Genomic DNA, 17,926 nt, shown 5'->3' on the forward strand with positions numbered 1-17,926 from the left:
CTTTTGTGTCGGTTTTCATTAAATGCAATGAGTCTTTTTTAAACAGAAATATGAAAAATAACATTCTTTTTTTAAAGATCTCTCCAGAACAGTGAGCTTCAACCAGGGTGCCACAGCACCTTGAGGTGTCTTTGAAGTCCTTTTAAGGGTACCATACAGTGTTAACACTGTTAGATGTGTAAACATGATTCACAAGATAAACCCAGAGCTTTCAAATTGGAATCACCAGTATTAAAAACGTTCTGACTTGTAGGCTTTTTGAGTTCTTTGCAAAAGATAAATTGCTTTATTATTTTTCTAGAATCAAGAAACAAATGTAAGCTAAGAATTAGCATTTTCTGAGGGGTGCCTTGAGTCTAAAAAGTTTGAGAACCACTGCTCCAGAAATATGTGGGAAAATATTGTGAACTACATTAGCATTCAGTAGAACATTTAGTAAAAACTGGATGGAGGAGGATGTAAATACAAAAGGTAGAGTTGCGCTGTAACCTCCAGTAATATTTGGACTAAATAACTTTCATTAGTACATTCGTTGAGTAAAAATTAGTCCTCCATGAAATACTTTAATTTGGGGTTAAAAGAATATGGGTCATTTCAAGATACGGTCATTTACCACGGAAATACCTGACTTATTTTTTACTGTTGCTGTTGTCCAACTATAAATTCTATTAATGGGTCTGCTGCTGTAAGAGGGGGAAAATGTAATTAAGTTTTATGGCTATTGTTTTAGAAAGTCTGGGATAAAAACAAATGACTGTCTCCTGAAATAACTGTCTGGCATTAAGACCAAACCTTTGCAGTTCAGAACTATCCTAGTCTATCCTCGTAAACATGTTCTGGGGACTTGTTTACTAAACTCAGATTGATGCTAATAGGAGTTATTCTGGTAAATCCCCCTGCGTGCTGATAAAGTAAGAGCGTTTCCTATAGTAGAGCCTTTCAATTAGACCACATTTATTTCCCTTTAAATGAGCTAATTTTGTTTGTATTTTATGATCTGAGGACATTTTTTCCCCTTCTTTCTCTAGGTGTATTTCTAAGAAGAAGAATATTGGCTATGAAGAGGTATATGTGGTAATCTGTTTCTACTCATTCAACTGAAGAAAATGAAGATACGCTTTGGCTCTTCAGAATCCTTTATGACCACTGTTGGGTAAATGAGCAATGGTCATATGATTATGCTGACACCCCAGCATGCATTTGGTAGACCTGTGGTTAACTCGTTCCCTCTCCATGTGTCTGCTCTTACAAAGTTTTGTCCTCATGATACTGTGCTTTCATTCTGCCAGTATGTGCCCAAAAGGCTGCCTTTGTTCTCATTCTGGAGGCTTAAATGTCAGTTGTAGCAATGCAAATCTCAAGGAAATACCCAGAGATCTTCCTCCAGAAACAGTCTTACTTTATTTGGACTCCAACCAGATAACATCCATCCCAAATGAAATTTTTAAGGACTTGCATCAACTGAGAGTCCTCAATTTATCTAAAAATGGCATTGAATTTATAGATGAACATGCCTTTAAGGGGGTGGCAGAAACCTTGCAGACTCTGGACTTGTCCGACAACCGGATTCAAAGTGTGCACAAAAATGCATTCAATAACTTAAAAGCCAGAGCCAGAATTGCAAACAATCCTTGGCACTGTGACTGTACGCTGCAGCAGGTCTTGAGGAGCATGGCTTCCAACCATGAGACAGCCAACAATGTCATCTGTAAGACTTCTGTGTTAGATGAACATGCTGGGAGACCATTCCTCAATGCTGCCAATGATGCTGACCTCTGTAATCTTCCTAAAAAAACTACTGATTATGCCATGTTAGTCACCATGTTTGGCTGGTTCACCATGGTGATCTCTTATGTGGTTTATTATGTGCGACAAAATCAAGAGGATGCAAGGAGGCACCTTGAGTACTTGAAATCCCTGCCAAGCAGGCAAAAGAAACCAGAAGAAGCTGATGACATTAGCACTGTGGTATAGTATCCTGAATATACTGACTGACTTTGAGATGGAAATTAGATTTGGATGACACTAAAACCAGAGGTTTACTTCTAACATTCATTGTAAACATTTAAGACTTTTTCAGTTTACCTGAATTTATGCCACTGTTGATCTTTCTAAAGGAGATTTTTGTTTGGGTGGTATACCTTAATTGTTTCTCTGGTGGTATTCTAGAGCAAGTAAACTAATATGTAAACATTAGTTAGACCCATTCCACTATTTAATAACAAAATTTATTTTTTTAATTTAAAACCAAATAAAAGCTTAACTTTGAACCATATAAAACAGAGTAATTTATTCATCAGGAACCTGTTTAGTGACTGAACCTGTTTGGTTTGTCAGTATTTATGAGGTTAAAGATAGTAATGATGCTGTGAGTCCTAACAGTTTTTATAGAAGGAGAATCCCAGGAGCTCCAGTTCACACCCAGGGGCTGCACATGATTTACTCCCGGGGAATCAAGTGAAGAGCTAATGAGTAGCCCTCTTGTTGTTTGCCTTCTAAAAGTAAAGGGGAATGGATGTGGGGAGAGCAGGTAGGCAGTCAGCCCATAAAGTTCTAATGGGCTTAAGAAGCTGAAGACATGATGAAGCCGTGAGTTGCGTTTTGACTGAGCTAAGGAGCGGCAGAAGTGAAGAAGCCTGTGCTTCAGGACACCACAACAGTGGGACAGATACGTAAGTACCAGTGAGATGTGGAGTGAATAGTGTCAGACCAAACCAAAAGCACTGATAAAATATATTTAAATATTTGTGGGAACTGATTAAATGAATCAAAGTATCTGTAGTCACATGCTGATATATCTGTGAGAACTGCAATCTGTGCTTTTAAATTTATATAGGTACTTAATACATTCACTGTTTCCAGAAATAGGTTAGTTCCTTTACCATAGAAAAGCAAATAAAAAAATGAGGCAGGATCCTGGTCCTAAAAAGCCTACTGTTTGAGGAGGAGACAGGGGTCATTGGTCATTTTACCACTAACCCTGAGCAAGGGGAGGCATATAGAGCCCTAAAACAGATAGCAAATCCACTTGTGTTTCCCCCCACAACACCCTTCCATTACGGGGTTATAAAATACGAGCATGAAAAGAATCTGTGCAAGGGAGAACAGCAGTCTCTCTGGGACAGTTCTGCTCCTTTCGACACCTGTGGGCAGATGGGAGTGTGGGGTAGATGAAGATTTTGCTCTATCCCACTTCACACTCCAGCCAGCAAAGTTGAGCCAGGATACAAGAAGTAATCTGCACCTTACGCCCCCTTACTGCAAGCTGTCTCCCAAATGGCTGGAAAAAATACTCCGCTTGTCAATGTAAACACCCAAAATGCTACTACATCCTGATTGAGCACAATTGCTGTAATATATAGGACATACCATATTTTAAAGTAACATTAAAAAGAACAGATTCCAGATAATGCCAAAGAACAAGTTTGGGTTTTTTTCTGAACTACTGCACACTGGGTATGGAAATGTTGGCCATTGTGTTTAAAAGGGAAGACAGGAAAATTAATATATTGTACATTCTGTTTGTTTTAAGATATACATATATATTAGACTGATTATTTTTAGATTTTTTGCTTTGATAACTAGTTAGGAATCTATCAAGTTCACAAAGATAGTCTCAGCCTTGCATATAACTTAAACATTTTAAAGTTCTGTGGTCTTTGGTCGCCTACATATGCTATTGGTGTTTATACATATGCTTTGGAAGTGGTGGGGGGGAGGGAGGTGTTTTAATTAGAGTGACTCCGAGAGCTGCTCTAATTAAAGCATCTCATGCATCTCATGCATCAGCCTCCCACACTGAAAACTGGTGGTGGGGAAGCTTTAAAGCTCGTTGAACAAGCTTTTGTTAAAACGCCCCCACTGGCATTTTTCAGTGCAGGGACGCTAATTCACATGATGTTGGAGTTTGCTGGAGCGCAGTAATTACTGTGCTTCCGCAGACTCGGTTAATCACGTCTGCTCCAATGTGCTGCAATTACAGTGCATCAGAGCAGCCTCGCTGCACATGTATAGGTGCCCTACATTCGTGCCAAAAGAAATGCCTACAAAATGAGAGCATGCAGCTGTTCAAGGGCTTTTTTTGCAAAAGAAAAACGGCTTTTCCATAAAAAAGTTCTACCTCTTCCCAACAGGAAGGACTCTCCCTTCCTTCACTAATTGCAATGGCTGTGCTTCCCTTGGGTGTTGAGGACGACCAGAATCCCACTGTCCTTTGTTTTCTTTTCTCACAAAGGAGGGAGAGCACTGACCCCCTGACAGCATGTCTTGGGGGGCGAGTGTCAGGGATCCCTGTGAGCAGGGTGGGGAGGAACCTTGTCCCCTCCCCAGGTAGGGGAGCGGACGGGATCTCAAGTTATGGGTTCTGGTAAAGGTGGGGTGATGAATCAGCCTTTTAGTGCCTTCTGGCTGCAGAGCTTGCCCGTGTGTTCTCCAAACTGTGTGTATGCTCCAGCTCCCATGGGTTTTTTTTCTCATAAAAATGGGAAGCCTTTTTGTGGCCTTTGAAAGCATCATGGTTTCCTTTTTGTCATGCTAAACAAATTTATCAGAATGCATTCCTGTTGTCTGTCATCAAAATAAAGCAGTAAAAAAGGGCCCTTATGGGTCCAATTTTCCTGAGCCTGGAAAGATTTGTGGCCATAGAGAGTTAAATCTCTACAGACTTTAGATTTAAAAAAGCATTGTGTTGAAAGAAACAAAGTGTATTGAACAACAAAATGGCTGTTTCTCCCCTAGGATTATAAGAACATCAATTAATTCTGTTAAAGCACATTTTATATTCTTGTAAAATCTATGGAGCTCAAGATTGTTTATGCCTTCTGAGGAGGTTTATTAACTCTCTTTATCTGAGTTGTTGTTTGAAAGAAAGTAATCTCTAAAATAAAATGAATGTAGACATAGTTGACAAAAGGGAAAAAAAAGAACTTCTGCTTCTTAATTTGGTTGGAAAGCATGCATGAATGATTCTGGGGCTGAATCCTGAGCTCTTGCTATTCCCATTCAGCAATTCTCTGCGTACATACTTGGCCCGTTACATTTTTAGGCATCTTTAGTGGATCAGTTTTGGACAGTTACTGAATTATTAGGCATTCTAAATGTTGCTGTTTTTTCAAGAGATCAAGCTGCCATCTGTTAAGCTAGCAACATTGATTCTTTTAATAGATCTATTGATAAAGGAAATTTTACAGAGCAATCCAGGTTAATTTAGACACATACCATTTGGCTGAATTGTTAGAGGTTTGTGTCCTTTTGCAAAGGTTTTTTTACTGCACTTGGATTCCACATCCATTCTCATTACTGCTGCAAGCTTGAAACAGGTTATAGAAATAACTCAGAGTGATAGGGAGAAATTCAAATAATGCATCTGAAGAAAACAGATAAAATTGTGTGCTCATGTACAAAAGCATGTCAAAATACGATGTGCCTCTTAAGGCAGACCATCCATATTGCCAGGAAAATGTCAGGCTAAATTTACCTCTGGTGTGATTTCACTGAAGCCATCTAGGTTTTGCCATGTTTTTATTGCTGCATCACCCAGCAGTATATTGAAATAAAATACTTTTGAGAATCTTTGGGGAAAGGAAAACAAAATTCAGTGAACTGAAGACACAGGACTAATATGTAGCTCAACTCTTTTATGTATAAATTTATATTGAACAGTTTTGGTATACTATGAAAAGAAATCGTTTGAACAGCAAAATAGCAAAGGTCTCACCAAACCTTGTTAGACAATTGTAAAAGTCTTTCAGTCCAGCAGATAGTACTGTGCAGGTTTTTTCCCTCTGTTTTCCTCTCTTCACAAATCTGTAACTACACAAACCCCTTTCCTTTTATTTCTTCCTCCTCCTTTCTGTAGTATGTACAATTCAGTCTCCAGAAAACTGGTCCTGGCACTGCTATAATTTTAAATCGAGATCTTACTCTCTTTTTGCAATCTCCCCTCCAGCATGCAAATGAAGTTACACTGTGCTTTGCAAAAAGGCTTTGTGCAGGTGGTCTCATATTGATTCTTCCTGAATGGATTCTGTATCAAATTTACTATGGCTATAAGTAAAAAGGTGCCCTTTATTTAAATGCCAGTACTGAAAAGTAAGGTCCAAAAATTCAAGCAGAGCTATCTCAGACAAACCATATAAAAATGCTGCAAATGGAATGTAGCTGGCAAGGAAAAGAAAACCCGTTCTCTCTAGCTGGGCAGTCTCAGGGAGGCCAGTAGCTCTAAAAATTCCATTTGAGTCACATCTGCTTATTTTACAGAAAAGAAATGCAAAAGAGGGCAGAAGGTCTGTTGAATATGAAGAAGCTGTTTGCATGAAGTCACTTTTCTGACCATAACTGTCCTGTAAGAGAAAACCCATGAAGTGGAATCTCCTTGACCATGGCACTCTCTCTCCATGGCCGTGTTACTTCAGATCTGTTGCTGCTGGAGGGAAGCTGCCAGAGGCCTAATTTGTGTCCTTGGACTTTTGTACCTAGAGGGAAGTGATAACTTAAGGATATTTTTATACAACTGCTGATTCTTATCTCACAATGTCCAATGACCATTTTCTAATGTTTATCGTGTGTAGTGATGAGTACTACAAGCAGGTATTTAGGGCCCTGTGGTTTAAGCATATCCTGTGTATTTTATCCACCAGGGCATAATTTGTTTGATTCTATTTTTATACAGGATTAGCTAACTGCCAGATGTGCTTATTTTTAATATTAAATCGTCAGGCTTTTTTACTGCAATTTATTTTTAAAAAATACAATGTAAAACATTTCACAGGCTGCTTTTTTTTTTAGTTATCTAGGAGAGAGAGATTATCTTTGAACCCTGCTTAATTTTTAATTTTATTTTTGAAACCTGGTCAAACCCAAACTTCCATACTGTGGAAGTAGAAAATAGAGGTAGGACCCATAGAAGTGGCATAAGTAACTGGCTTCTGGAAGTGGTCGTCCTTGGAGAGGAAAGAATCCTTATGTTGGATGTCAATGTGTTGCTTTGTAGATCAAAGTAGATCAAATTTGACTGTTTCTTAAAAGGATTCTGAGACTGCCATCAGTATGATATAAACTCTAAAGGGGAAAAAACGGAAAACTGTGTGGTAATCTTTTTTTTAATGCACCGGATCCTCTATTGACGGGTTTCTGAAGAGCTTTGTGATGGCTGAGAGGTCACCAGCAGAGTACAAGCTGTTTTTCCAAGGAGGGTTCAATAGGTAAAAAACAGAAAATGGTGGTTGGAAAGAATTATTAGATTTATGCTGAATTGTCCTTGCTAGACTAAAGGAACCATCATTGTTTTGATATGGCAGGGATTTTCATAACGTCATTTGCAAATCACCTTTCATGTGCAACTTTCATTTGGAATGCTATAATAATAATGCAGTCTAAAGAGATACTGATTATGCATGACTGCCTAGTGACTTCTTGCCCTTCATTTAAGAACCTGTGAAGGAGAACTAATTAAGAAATGTGCTGTCAGAACTGCTAAGTGATGTAAGAAGGTGTGGTATTATATCATATATTTGTGGGTGGATGGGCGGGTGTGTATGAGTATCTAAACTTGATCAATGAGCATCACAGCTGGGACAATAAGGACTTATTTCCCAGACTAAAGCGTTAAGGAAAAGAGATGTATCTGGATAGGAACAGAAGTCAAACCACTGTGCTCCATGTTTCTTCTCATGAAACAGCACAAAGTCATGAAGTCATTTAGTGAACAAGGACACTTTCAAAGTGTGGAGTGGAAGTGTGGCCCAGTAAGAGCAAAATTCTCTCTCTCATTTGTATTTCTTCTCCGATTCAAAGTGCCAACAGCACTATGACATTCCAGCAGTTACCATTCATGTGGATTCCTCACTCAAGGAATGATAGCTGCCTTCTTTTCAGCATGTAACTATAGGAAAGGAACTTGGAGTCTCCCATTGGCCACACCAGGTGCTTTATCTGAAAGTTGTATTGGCCATGTTTGTGACCCATCCAAAAAGGTGGGACTCCCACAAGCCAGTTATAATGCTTTAAAGTTTTGTGTTTTAATAAATAAATATCTTTTGCTTATTGTAAGTTTTCAAGAGAAAAAGAGAATTTTTAATCTGTAAGAGAAATCTCTATGACAACTGTCATAGAAAAATCCAGTGTTTTCCTTTGTTTATTTTGTATTTAAAACAGAAAAGTCATGTAGGGTAACTTTTAAATCAACGTTAAATATATGCTCTACATATTGCACTGTATAAATATCTTAAGTAGGTGTTTGCCTTCCCATGCATGAATAGATACTTACCTGTTTTATTTGTCTCCATTTATTATTTCCCACTGGCTTCTGTGTATGCGTAAAGAACATGAACCTCACTGAATGTTCTGAATAGAATTCATCTCATCCACTCAAACTTGGAAACATTTTGTTTTGCAAACTAGACACATGCAACTGTGTTACCTGCTATGTCTTTAAAGTCACAGCTTTTAAGGCTCTTCCTCCCTCCAGCCCCCCTACAGTCCTGACATCAGCTGTGTGAGACATGAAAGAAAACAAATTGAGATTGGGATAGTTCAGGGTATTTCTACCTGGAGCTCTGAGTTCAGCCCTCTAGCTCTTATACTAAAGCATCAAAAAGCTGCCTATTAATGGTTCTATTGGTACTGGTTTGGAAAAAAAGGAATGCAATTTAAAAGAACACCAGTAACAATAGGTCTTTTAACCTTTTTTTAAAATTTCTAAAAGCTCATGAATATTATCATACTTGAAAATAGTATCTATTTATACTTTTCCGCTTGTTAATTATCAGGTTCTAGGCACTGATATAAACTCAATGGCTGCATTTACATGAGACACTGATTGCATAGTAGCTTGTTACTACTGCACAGTATCATCATGTGGCACAAAGTGTGACACAATGCTACTGCACAGTAGTAATAAGCTACTGCACAGTCAGTGTGACCAAAAAACAATTTGGGGATGCTACTTCATAGTAACACTAATTATTGTCCGGATATTTAGTACTTGTGGATGCAGGTACTAAATGACTGTGCAGTAACAACTGTGCAGTCAGCCTCTCATATAGATGCAGACAGTGTTACTTAATACTGTGAGATTTTATGCGTTTATTTTATTCTCCATGGAGAAATTTTCTTAAGATGTCTCTAAATGTGAATATGGCACATTTTAAAAAGGACAGAATCAACAAAAGACTCCAGAATGCTAGAGACAATATTCTCGGCCCTCTCTACTGCAGGTAGACTTAAATAGTAAAGTACTAGAGAATTTTAAAGTCTTTGGATTTTGGAAGCTCGTATTTGATGTCGTATACTCATTGTCATTGATTTCCTTACTTGAAGGAACAGTGTTGAATCTTGAATAAACCTGCTTTCAATTTCCAGTGCATCTTTATGACCAAATAAAATTGATGTTGGGATAAAGTAAAATCCAAGTTTTAAGCCATTTGTCTAAATGCACAGACTGGATCATGAAGTCTTCCAAAGTAGTTATAATTTGAATTTCTAATGTAAAAACAAGCAAGGGGAGGGAAAAGTTAAAAGATAAAAACTCTAGACCCTTTTTTTCTCACTTCTGCACAAGTGAGCAAAAATCAGCATGACTATTTTTGTTTCTTTTACTGATCACCTTTGAGGCAAAAACATTGTGTTCTGTGACTTACTGGTGCTTAATGTTCCTCGTTAAATCACGCTGACATTTGTTTTCTTCAAAGACTATTATAAATTTAGTTCTAAGTGGCATTTACTGAAATGATGGGTGAGAATTCAATTCTTTAGGATTCAGTTAAGACAGTTCAAGGCAGTAGAAAATAATTAAACAAACACAGCAACCAAACTTTTTTGCTAGTTTTCCATTAAGCTCATTAAAGATATTAAAGTGGGAAAAGTATTTCTCCATCAAGTACAATCATACTAAAGTTACTGCATTTACTCTTATGCCACATGCACCTTCCCCCTAGAAATTAGCCTTCCAAAATTGGGGTGCATATTTTGATCAGGGAAGCTGATTTTTCTGCCCAGAATAAAAGCTTGGAGATACTGTAAGATGACTGCTTTTTCTTTTCCTTCTTATGGTGGGAGGGGTAGAGTCCAATAGAGGCAGATCAAAGGTGATAGAGTTGATTTTTCTGTTCTAAAGTACTGAGAAAGTAGATTGTCCGCATGGCTCATTGTAATCTACCTGATTCCTGCTCCACAAGTGCTAATGACCCCCTCTCCTTTTTAATGGTCTTGTCATTCCACTATTCTTTATTTGGCAGTTTTGCTGCTTGTTCTTCTGGTCTCTCCTCCCTTACTGCAAAGCCCTGCAGGCTGGTTCAGCTTGGTTCAAAATCCTAGATTTGCCAATGGAGTTCTCTCTTCAGCAGTAGTTACAGTTTCAGCTTATGGCTAACTATAACTCCACAAAAATCTTTTTTTTCTTCATTCTCCCCAAAAAGGGGGTGAATGTCTTTTTTGGGGGCATGTGGTACGCAAGAAAATGGGGTAATTTAGAATCTCATAAACTGGATTCTAGGCCTAGGTATTACAGTGCCTGTTTAAACTCTGGTTGGGAGAAGCAGCACAAAGATCTTTTGCTTTTGCTCTGGTCTAGTAGAGACAGAACCAGTCATATATAATGTGGCCCTCAGCTATCTATAATCTCCATGAACCACCCTAACATCTAGAAGTTCACCAGAGGCTGCAAGGCTCTGCCCAAGCCCATTTTCTACGGGTATACTCCTTATACCTGGGACTGCAGGGGACTCCTTTAGAGCCAATTGCACCAGCTGGAGATTTCCATATGATGCAGAATCCCAAAAAGCAGGTTAAATCTGCTTCAAGGCTGCTTCTGTCAAAGTGATTTATGCCAGCCTTAGAATACTAGAAAACCATTCACCTATGGTACAACCAGTTTGATGCTCAGGATGAAGATGATAGTCATTTGTCTGCTACCTTGGCAATTTTAGCTTTAAAAAAAAACCTTTTAAAATCTTAAGATATTGTTTATATTTACTGTTATCTTAATTAGACTTAAAGTTACATAACCTTTTATTTTAACATTCTTGTTAGATGCTTCTATGTTTCGCCTGCAACTGTCTCATTTGTTTTATCTTGCTACTGTTGATGGACTTTGCTGGAAAAATGAGTATTTGGAATATATTTGCTATTTTTTTCCAAGGTCTCTGGTATTGCCTGAAATTAAGACATTCTGCACAAAATGAAATGCAGCATATCTATGGAAGTTTTCTTTAAAAGACTGTCTCGTGGATAAAGCGAGTGTGGATTGGAATGTGCTATATTTTAACTAGAAGTTCTGCAATTAAAGGAAAACTGTAGCTATTTTGTGCAACCCATCTGTTGAAAAGTATATAATTTAAGAAATTGTTTTTACCCAAAACAATCTGTAAAAAGCATTGGACCATTTGTTTCTCTTCTATGAATTAGGCATCATTTGTAATACTGGAGGTAGTATATCAAGGTCTCCCACTGTCTGATAACATGTTTTTGCTATTATGCAAAAGTGGGCAACACACTGGTCTGAGTGGAATTTAGCCTTTTCAACCTGTGCCTAGTAGCCAGGGCCTTCTCAGGGACTAGCACAGAGTTCAAATGCCTTCCATCAACTGTTTAAATAGCCACCAAGCTTCGCCAGAAATTAGTGGCTATGCTGCACCTAGGAAAACCACTTCAAAAGCTTCCAAACAGGCTCAAAAACACCTTTAGTCACACCAGCTATACCTGTAGCTTTAGGCACACCAGCTCCAGCATGGAAGCACCTCATGTGTTTTCTGACTGCAAGAGCAGAGGCAGTTCAAATTACTCTTTGAAAACTTAGACAGCTAAATGCTGACTAAGTACCATTAAATACCTAACTTTTACAATCTTTTTTCCAATGCCTAATGAAGGGTGTTTGTGCCCAAAAGCTTTTGCAATTCAATTTTTTTTTTTTGCAAAAATCTTGTTGCTCTAATAAAAGATATCACCTCTACCAGGATTGCTTTTTCCTCTAGACCAATACAGCTACAACCTAGATACCTAAATACCTAAAGAACATATTTGAAATTGGCCCTTAGAGGGTGTCCTTTCAGAGGCAGGAACACACTGACATTTATGGGAACAATGTGTAATGGAAATTTTTTTCTTTGGATTATAGGATCTGTAGTCAAATAAGATGGAAGCTTTTTAGTAGCATCTGACAGTGGATTATAGTTGAGTCCACACCACCCACAATGTTACTTTATCAGCAAAATTTGTGTGGCCCGCAGGAGAGTGGGAGGTACCAGCTATTATTGAAATACTTGTATTCCCTGGTATTTTTCCAGTCACACTGCTATTGAATGGCAGTGTGCCCTTTGTCAACAGTACTGCTGAAGTGAGCAAAATGGATACAGTTTACCTTTGCAAGAATGACCTGGAAGATGGCTGACACTCATGCTGTTTCCTCCCTCAAACCATTCATTGCAGTAATAAATGAGCACTTCACTTGAACAGTGGACAGATGCTGTCTATTTAGAAAAGTGAGTCATTCACACCCAATTGTTATTACTGAAAACCTGCGGTGCTTAAATATGTTTTATATTCATAACATTCTTTAATCAGTATTAAACTGCTTTTCTTTCTTCTGCCTTTAGGTTTTGTTTTGACACAACACAGAAATGATTGTAAATATAAATAACACAGTTAGTTTTTAGCTGGTAAAGGCACATGGGTTACAACTGTTCATATTCTTCTAAAATATAATGGTAGTACAATATTAGGTCCCTGATGCCTGTGTTCTTTCTGCCATAGGTGTTGGATTGAAACCTAAGTCAAGAAAACAACTCGCAAGATGAAAAGCTGGCTGCAGAAGGTTCTCTGCAGCCTAGTGGATGCTTGAAAGAGTGCAGAAAGCTTTCTTACTTGCAGAGCTGATGGAGCTGCTCCACATGAACATTGTTCAAGACATCAGTTCTCAGCCTTTTTTGTGGAAGCTCCACTGGTTTTTACCAGACCAAGGCCTCAGGCTCCTGTTCAGTTGCAAATTATGGATTAGAATGTATACAAATGAACAGGAGGCAAAAGGCACTAATTACAATGGAAAGTGGTACATGGGCTTGCCAGGGAGCAGAGTTACTAGTCACAAAAGTCTAATGCTCCAGTATCAGTTTGATGTTCCAAATATTTACACTGCAATGTAAACTTTTCACTCTCTTTAATGTTGTCATCCCGAGTGGAATGTTCCCAGAGTAGAAGTGATGGTGCAATAACTTAAGCCAAGGGGTTTCAACCTTTTTTGGTCATTTGTACCCACAGTGGCCAGTTGAGAAGCGGGGAGTCTCCCAGCAGCCGATTGACGACTGGGGAGAGGGGTTGGGAAAAAACCAAGGTGTTGGCAACACACAGCACTTGGTGCCAGCAAAAACAAAAGTGCAAGTGGCACATGGTACACAGCAGCGCAAAATGCTGAGGGCCCCACTTCTCTGTGCCACTGCCACATACCCCCTGGGGCATTCCCAAGTACCCCCAGGGGTACGTGTACCCCTGGTTGACAACCCTTGACTTAAGCCATTACTTGCATTCCCATAACAGAGAAGTACTCAATTGCCAAGTGTTGTACATCATGCCTCTTCCTTAGCCTGCTAACTTTCCACACCTGCTTCATCTACTGGACCATAAGGTGAGAAAGTCAGTGTTTCCAGCATCACCAGTCCTACTCCATGGCATTCTGTCTCTAGGCAATATTCAACTAAGTATTGAGGATGAAGTCTTATTTCCTTGGACCCTTGTCAGCATTTTTTGTTGGTGGATGCAGAAGGGCTCCAAACCATAGAAATTCAGAGCTGCCAAATTTTGTTCAGCTACATGCATGTCACTCCCCGTTGGTGATGTGTCAGGGGGCATGTGCCCCCCCCCCCCAGATTTCTGCACCACAGTGAGGAATGGGGTTGTCCAGAGCCAGGGCCCAGCAGCAGTGGGGGTGGTGGTGGCACATGATATCTGTGCCAATGGTAGGGCATGGAGCTGCAGCCTGGTTGGACCCAACACCCGGCAGCAGTGGCTGCATCAGTGCAGAGTTGTGCCCCCCGCAAGAGCAGCAGCAGTAGTGTGGAATTGTACCACCTCACCATCAGCACTTACATACTGTCTACGTCACTCTCAGTCTGAGATACGCTGTTCAACAAGGTGAGAGCTAACAGAAGTCTATCCCTTCAGGGTCCACTGAAGGGAGTAGGAATTGGGAAAGAACCAGGTCAACATGTGGGAATTGGGGTGACTGGGATGCTTGGAGAAGTCAGTGAAAAATCTAGGTATTAGATGGAATCAAGGCAGGTTGCAAGGGGGCATGGGGACTCAGGGTGGCAACAAGCATGTCTGTTGTGTAGGTCCTGAAATCCCTCTCCAGAAAATTTGAGAGATTGGCAAGATCTGGGAAAAGCTCTACTTCACTGCTCATCTCCATTGCTTTGGGTCTTCTTTCCTTTGCTTTCTCCCCGTTCTGTTTCTCACCCTAGCAAAGCATAGCAATCTGCTCCTTTGAAAAGGAACATCAGTGTGTAGAGAAAACAGTCTTTGCACACAGTGCAGCTGTCCAGAAACAGTAATTTTGCTGTCAGGAAGGAAATTCCTGCAATTATGCTGGATATATAATGTTCCAACAGCACCAATGTAATCTGTGCTAGGATAGCTAAGCATGCATCACCCCCAGTACACAGTATGTACTTTTCCATGCAAGGGGAGAAAAGAGTCATTAAACATGCCCACAATTTTCCTTAAATCATGTTGTACTGTACCTGGTAGTTTGCGTAATTCCTAAATTGCCTCAATCTTTAGAATTTGCAGTTACTTAACTTTTCTCTCCCCATTAATAGACCCCCCCAACATGTTAAAAAAGGAGAACTGGATAAGTTAGATGGCTTGCATCTGCCTGGCAGAAGGCTGAGACAAGAGCATCAGTATACCTGGCATGTATGTGTTTAATCATATCAACCTTTCAAACCCCAGGCCCCCATGCAGCAGTGAAGCACTCTGGCCTGGGAACATTTGCCCCAGGCCCAGTCCCTTCTGAGTAGGTTGGTAACAGAGGCTTCCTCAGCCTTGAAAGCAGACACTTCAACAAAATGTCTCAGCTGCTGCTCTTTCCCACCCAGCCGTTTGGTTGGTTCTCTGATGAGTAGGATGATGAATCTAAGGCCTATGCACTTCAAGGCCAGTAGTACAGTAAATGCCTCAGTAGCCTTCCTGTCAGTTGATAGGAAGGTAAGGTTCTAGTTGAGTGCTTAGACAAAGCAGCAATTACTTCCAAAGGCCACAGAGCTAATCAGCTGTCACAGTTCACTACCTCTGTAGCAGCTCTCTGACTACCTGTCTCTTTCCTGACCGACCCCCATCAGCTCTTAGGATAAGCGATGTTTTTCTCCATTTTTCTTTTAAGTCAGAGATATTAAAGGCATGTTCACACTCCAGTGTTCCACCAGGAGGGTGTCTAAACTGGCTGTATGGATCTTTAGAAACACAGAGTACATAAGATGAGGATGGGGGCAGACTGCTAACAGATCCATCGTTTGCTGCTCCTTCGTTCACATTCTTATCTCCTAAAAACAAAAGAAAACCCAACTAACTGCCATGAGACCAGCTCTCAATTCTGTAAGGCCTTCTTGGATGTAACCCAGACTGTAGAAGGCCATAGTCTCAGCTGCTATTGCTTAGGGTAGCCCCATCAGAATCAAAAGAGCAATGTCAATTTAATACCGGATGAAAACCTATCCCAGAACCTATTTTAACTTGCTTAGCACACAAGGCTTCAATTAAGCTGATAAGAACTCAAAATAAGTGTCCCCAAGACATCAGAGTGGTTCTTCAGCACAACTAGGAATGACCTAGATCATGACATTTGATAATTTAACAGGGAAAAAAAGCATGAAGGAGGAAGAGGGGAGTCTCTCCTTTTTGGATGCTCTCTTTATACTACAAAGTAAAAGGGACACAATTCTAATTTTTTGAAGTATTTTTTGGAGAAATCAGTCTGAAAAGAGGCAAGGGCTCGTTTGGATTAACTCTATAGTTTGGAGCTTTCAGGCCAGTTATGGCTACAACGCATTCCAACTCTCCTGCCAGCTTTAGAGGTAGGCATGTTTTGTCTAGATCAGGGGTGGGCAAAATGCGGCCAGAAGGCCAGATGCAGTCAGATTTATCTGCCCCTGGCTGCCTGTCACATGGCCCTCGATGACTTGTGAAAACGCAGTAAGCGGCACTCTGTTCAAAATAATTGCCCGCCCCGGTCTACATGATTCCCCCAGTGAACAAGCTTGCTTTAAAATTCACAGAAGTTTCAAATTGATCTTAATTCTAGCTCTAAGTAGCTGTATTAGGACCAGACAATTTAAAAAACCATAAGCAAAATTTGAGACTTTTAAAAAATCTGAGTCTAGTACAAATACTTACAATTGGATTAATTAGATCATTTTGAACATAGAATCAATGAGTGGGAAGGGACCTAGACAGATCATCTAGTCCGACGCCATGCCATGGGCAGGAAGGAGCACTGGGGGTGGGAGGGGTCATAAGACCCCAGCCAGGTGCCTGTCCAGTCTCCTCTTGAAGATCTCCAGGGAAGGTGAGAGCACCACCGCTCTGGAAAGCCTATTCCAGGCTCTGGCCACCCTTACCATGAAGTAGTTCTTCCTAATATCTAACCTAAACCTATCCTCCCTCAGCTTGTGGCCATTGTTCCTGGTGACTCCAAGGGGGGCCCAGGTGAACAGACTTTCCCTGAGTCCCTGCTGGTGGCCCCTGAAACGGTTGTAGGCAGCCACAAGATCCCCCCTCAGTCTCCTGTTGCGGAAACTGAAGAGATTCAGGTCCCTCAGCCTCTCCTCATAGGGCTGGCCACATCAGAGGAATTTAACACAGGGATAGAGATCTTCAGATCATCTTAGATAAATCTAAGCTAGTGTGAAAACAGATATATAAAACCAGACTGAAGTGCAAGAATCAGAAAATGCCTCCTTTAAATTAAAAACATCTTTGGCCTTGTACAGACATTTAGTTTCTCCGAGGAGAATTGCTGCTCTCCTAGGAGAAACGACAAACATGAAGATGTTCAGGCCTTTTTCCAGAGTAAAAATGGCCACTCTAGAAGAAAAATAACATGACACAACCAGGGTTAAATCACTTCCAGGAGAGTTTCTACTGGGAAAGCAAATGTCTGTACATGCTGAGGAGACAGGCTGAATAAGGAAGCCTGCAGAGCATACTGTGATGTGTGCAAACCTCTCCCCCCACCCCTGCCTCACTGCACAGTATCAGCACTGCACTCTTCAGGGCTTCATCATTCAAATGTCTGTACACATGGTTGTGTACGTTTTTCTACCATGAGAATTTTCCTAAGTTATTTGAATGTGGGTACGCAGCCTTTGTTTTTACATATTTTGGACTTTTTTATATTTTGAAATTAAGATCTCTGTTTAATTTTTGAAGCTTACTATCATATAGCACCAAATTTTTTGAATCCCTCCAGCTAAAAAATTAAAATAATTTAAGATGTAAATACTTTTTCCCCCTCCCACCAACATTTAAAAATAATTATGGGTGATGGGAGAGTGGTGAATGCCCCAAAGGACCCTTTCCTATCCTCTGTATGCTGATGAAAACTGCAACCTCTTGCACTCAGAATTATGGATGCTGCTCCCAATATGCAACATTGAGAGTTTATCACTCTAAAGGTGCTAGGAAGATAGCACAGCTACAACTCCATTCCCCCTGAAAAAGCCTACTGTCAAGCCAAAAGGAGGCACATCATGTATAGAAGTGAGCTCTAAGTTGGCTCCAAAGAAAGGTCATTTAGTTTATACAATCCAGGCAGTTATTTTCTTCTATATAATGAACACAAAGTTGGGTTCTGTGGTATCTATTCTAATTTGTACTTTTCTCCCCACTGCCCCAAGTTGGTTCCTTCAGGGACTGAAACCAGGATCTGATGCCCTAGGCT

General features: G+C 40.1%; 1 protein-coding gene across 2 annotated transcripts; it reads left to right on the forward strand.

Annotated features, from left to right (window-relative positions):
• Nucleotides 1-353: 353 nt before the first annotated feature.
• On the forward strand, nucleotides 354-13,875 carry LRRC3B (leucine rich repeat containing 3B). Of its 2 annotated transcripts, none has more exons than XM_019536147.1 (2): nucleotides 354-2,672; nucleotides 12,748-13,875. In XM_019536147.1, exon 1 carries the CDS (start codon nucleotides 1,195-1,197, stop codon nucleotides 1,972-1,974), a length of 780 nt encoding a protein of 259 aa, XP_019391692.1. In that variant the 5' UTR covers nucleotides 354-1,194; the 3' UTR covers nucleotides 1,975-2,672; nucleotides 12,748-13,875. The 2 variants fall into 2 exon arrangements, with proteins under 2 accessions (XP_019391692.1, XP_019391688.1); XM_019536143.1 differs by lacking the exon at nucleotides 12,748-13,875 and adding an exon at nucleotides 6,259-6,738.
• The last annotated feature ends 4,051 nt before the right edge of the window (nucleotides 13,876-17,926 follow it).

The sequence above is a fragment of the Crocodylus porosus genome, unplaced genomic scaffold (assembly GCF_001723895.1).
Source record: "Crocodylus porosus isolate Cpor-Errol unplaced genomic scaffold, CroPor_comp1, whole genome shotgun sequence".
Taxonomy (NCBI): Eukaryota; Metazoa; Chordata; order Crocodylia; family Crocodylidae; genus Crocodylus; species Crocodylus porosus.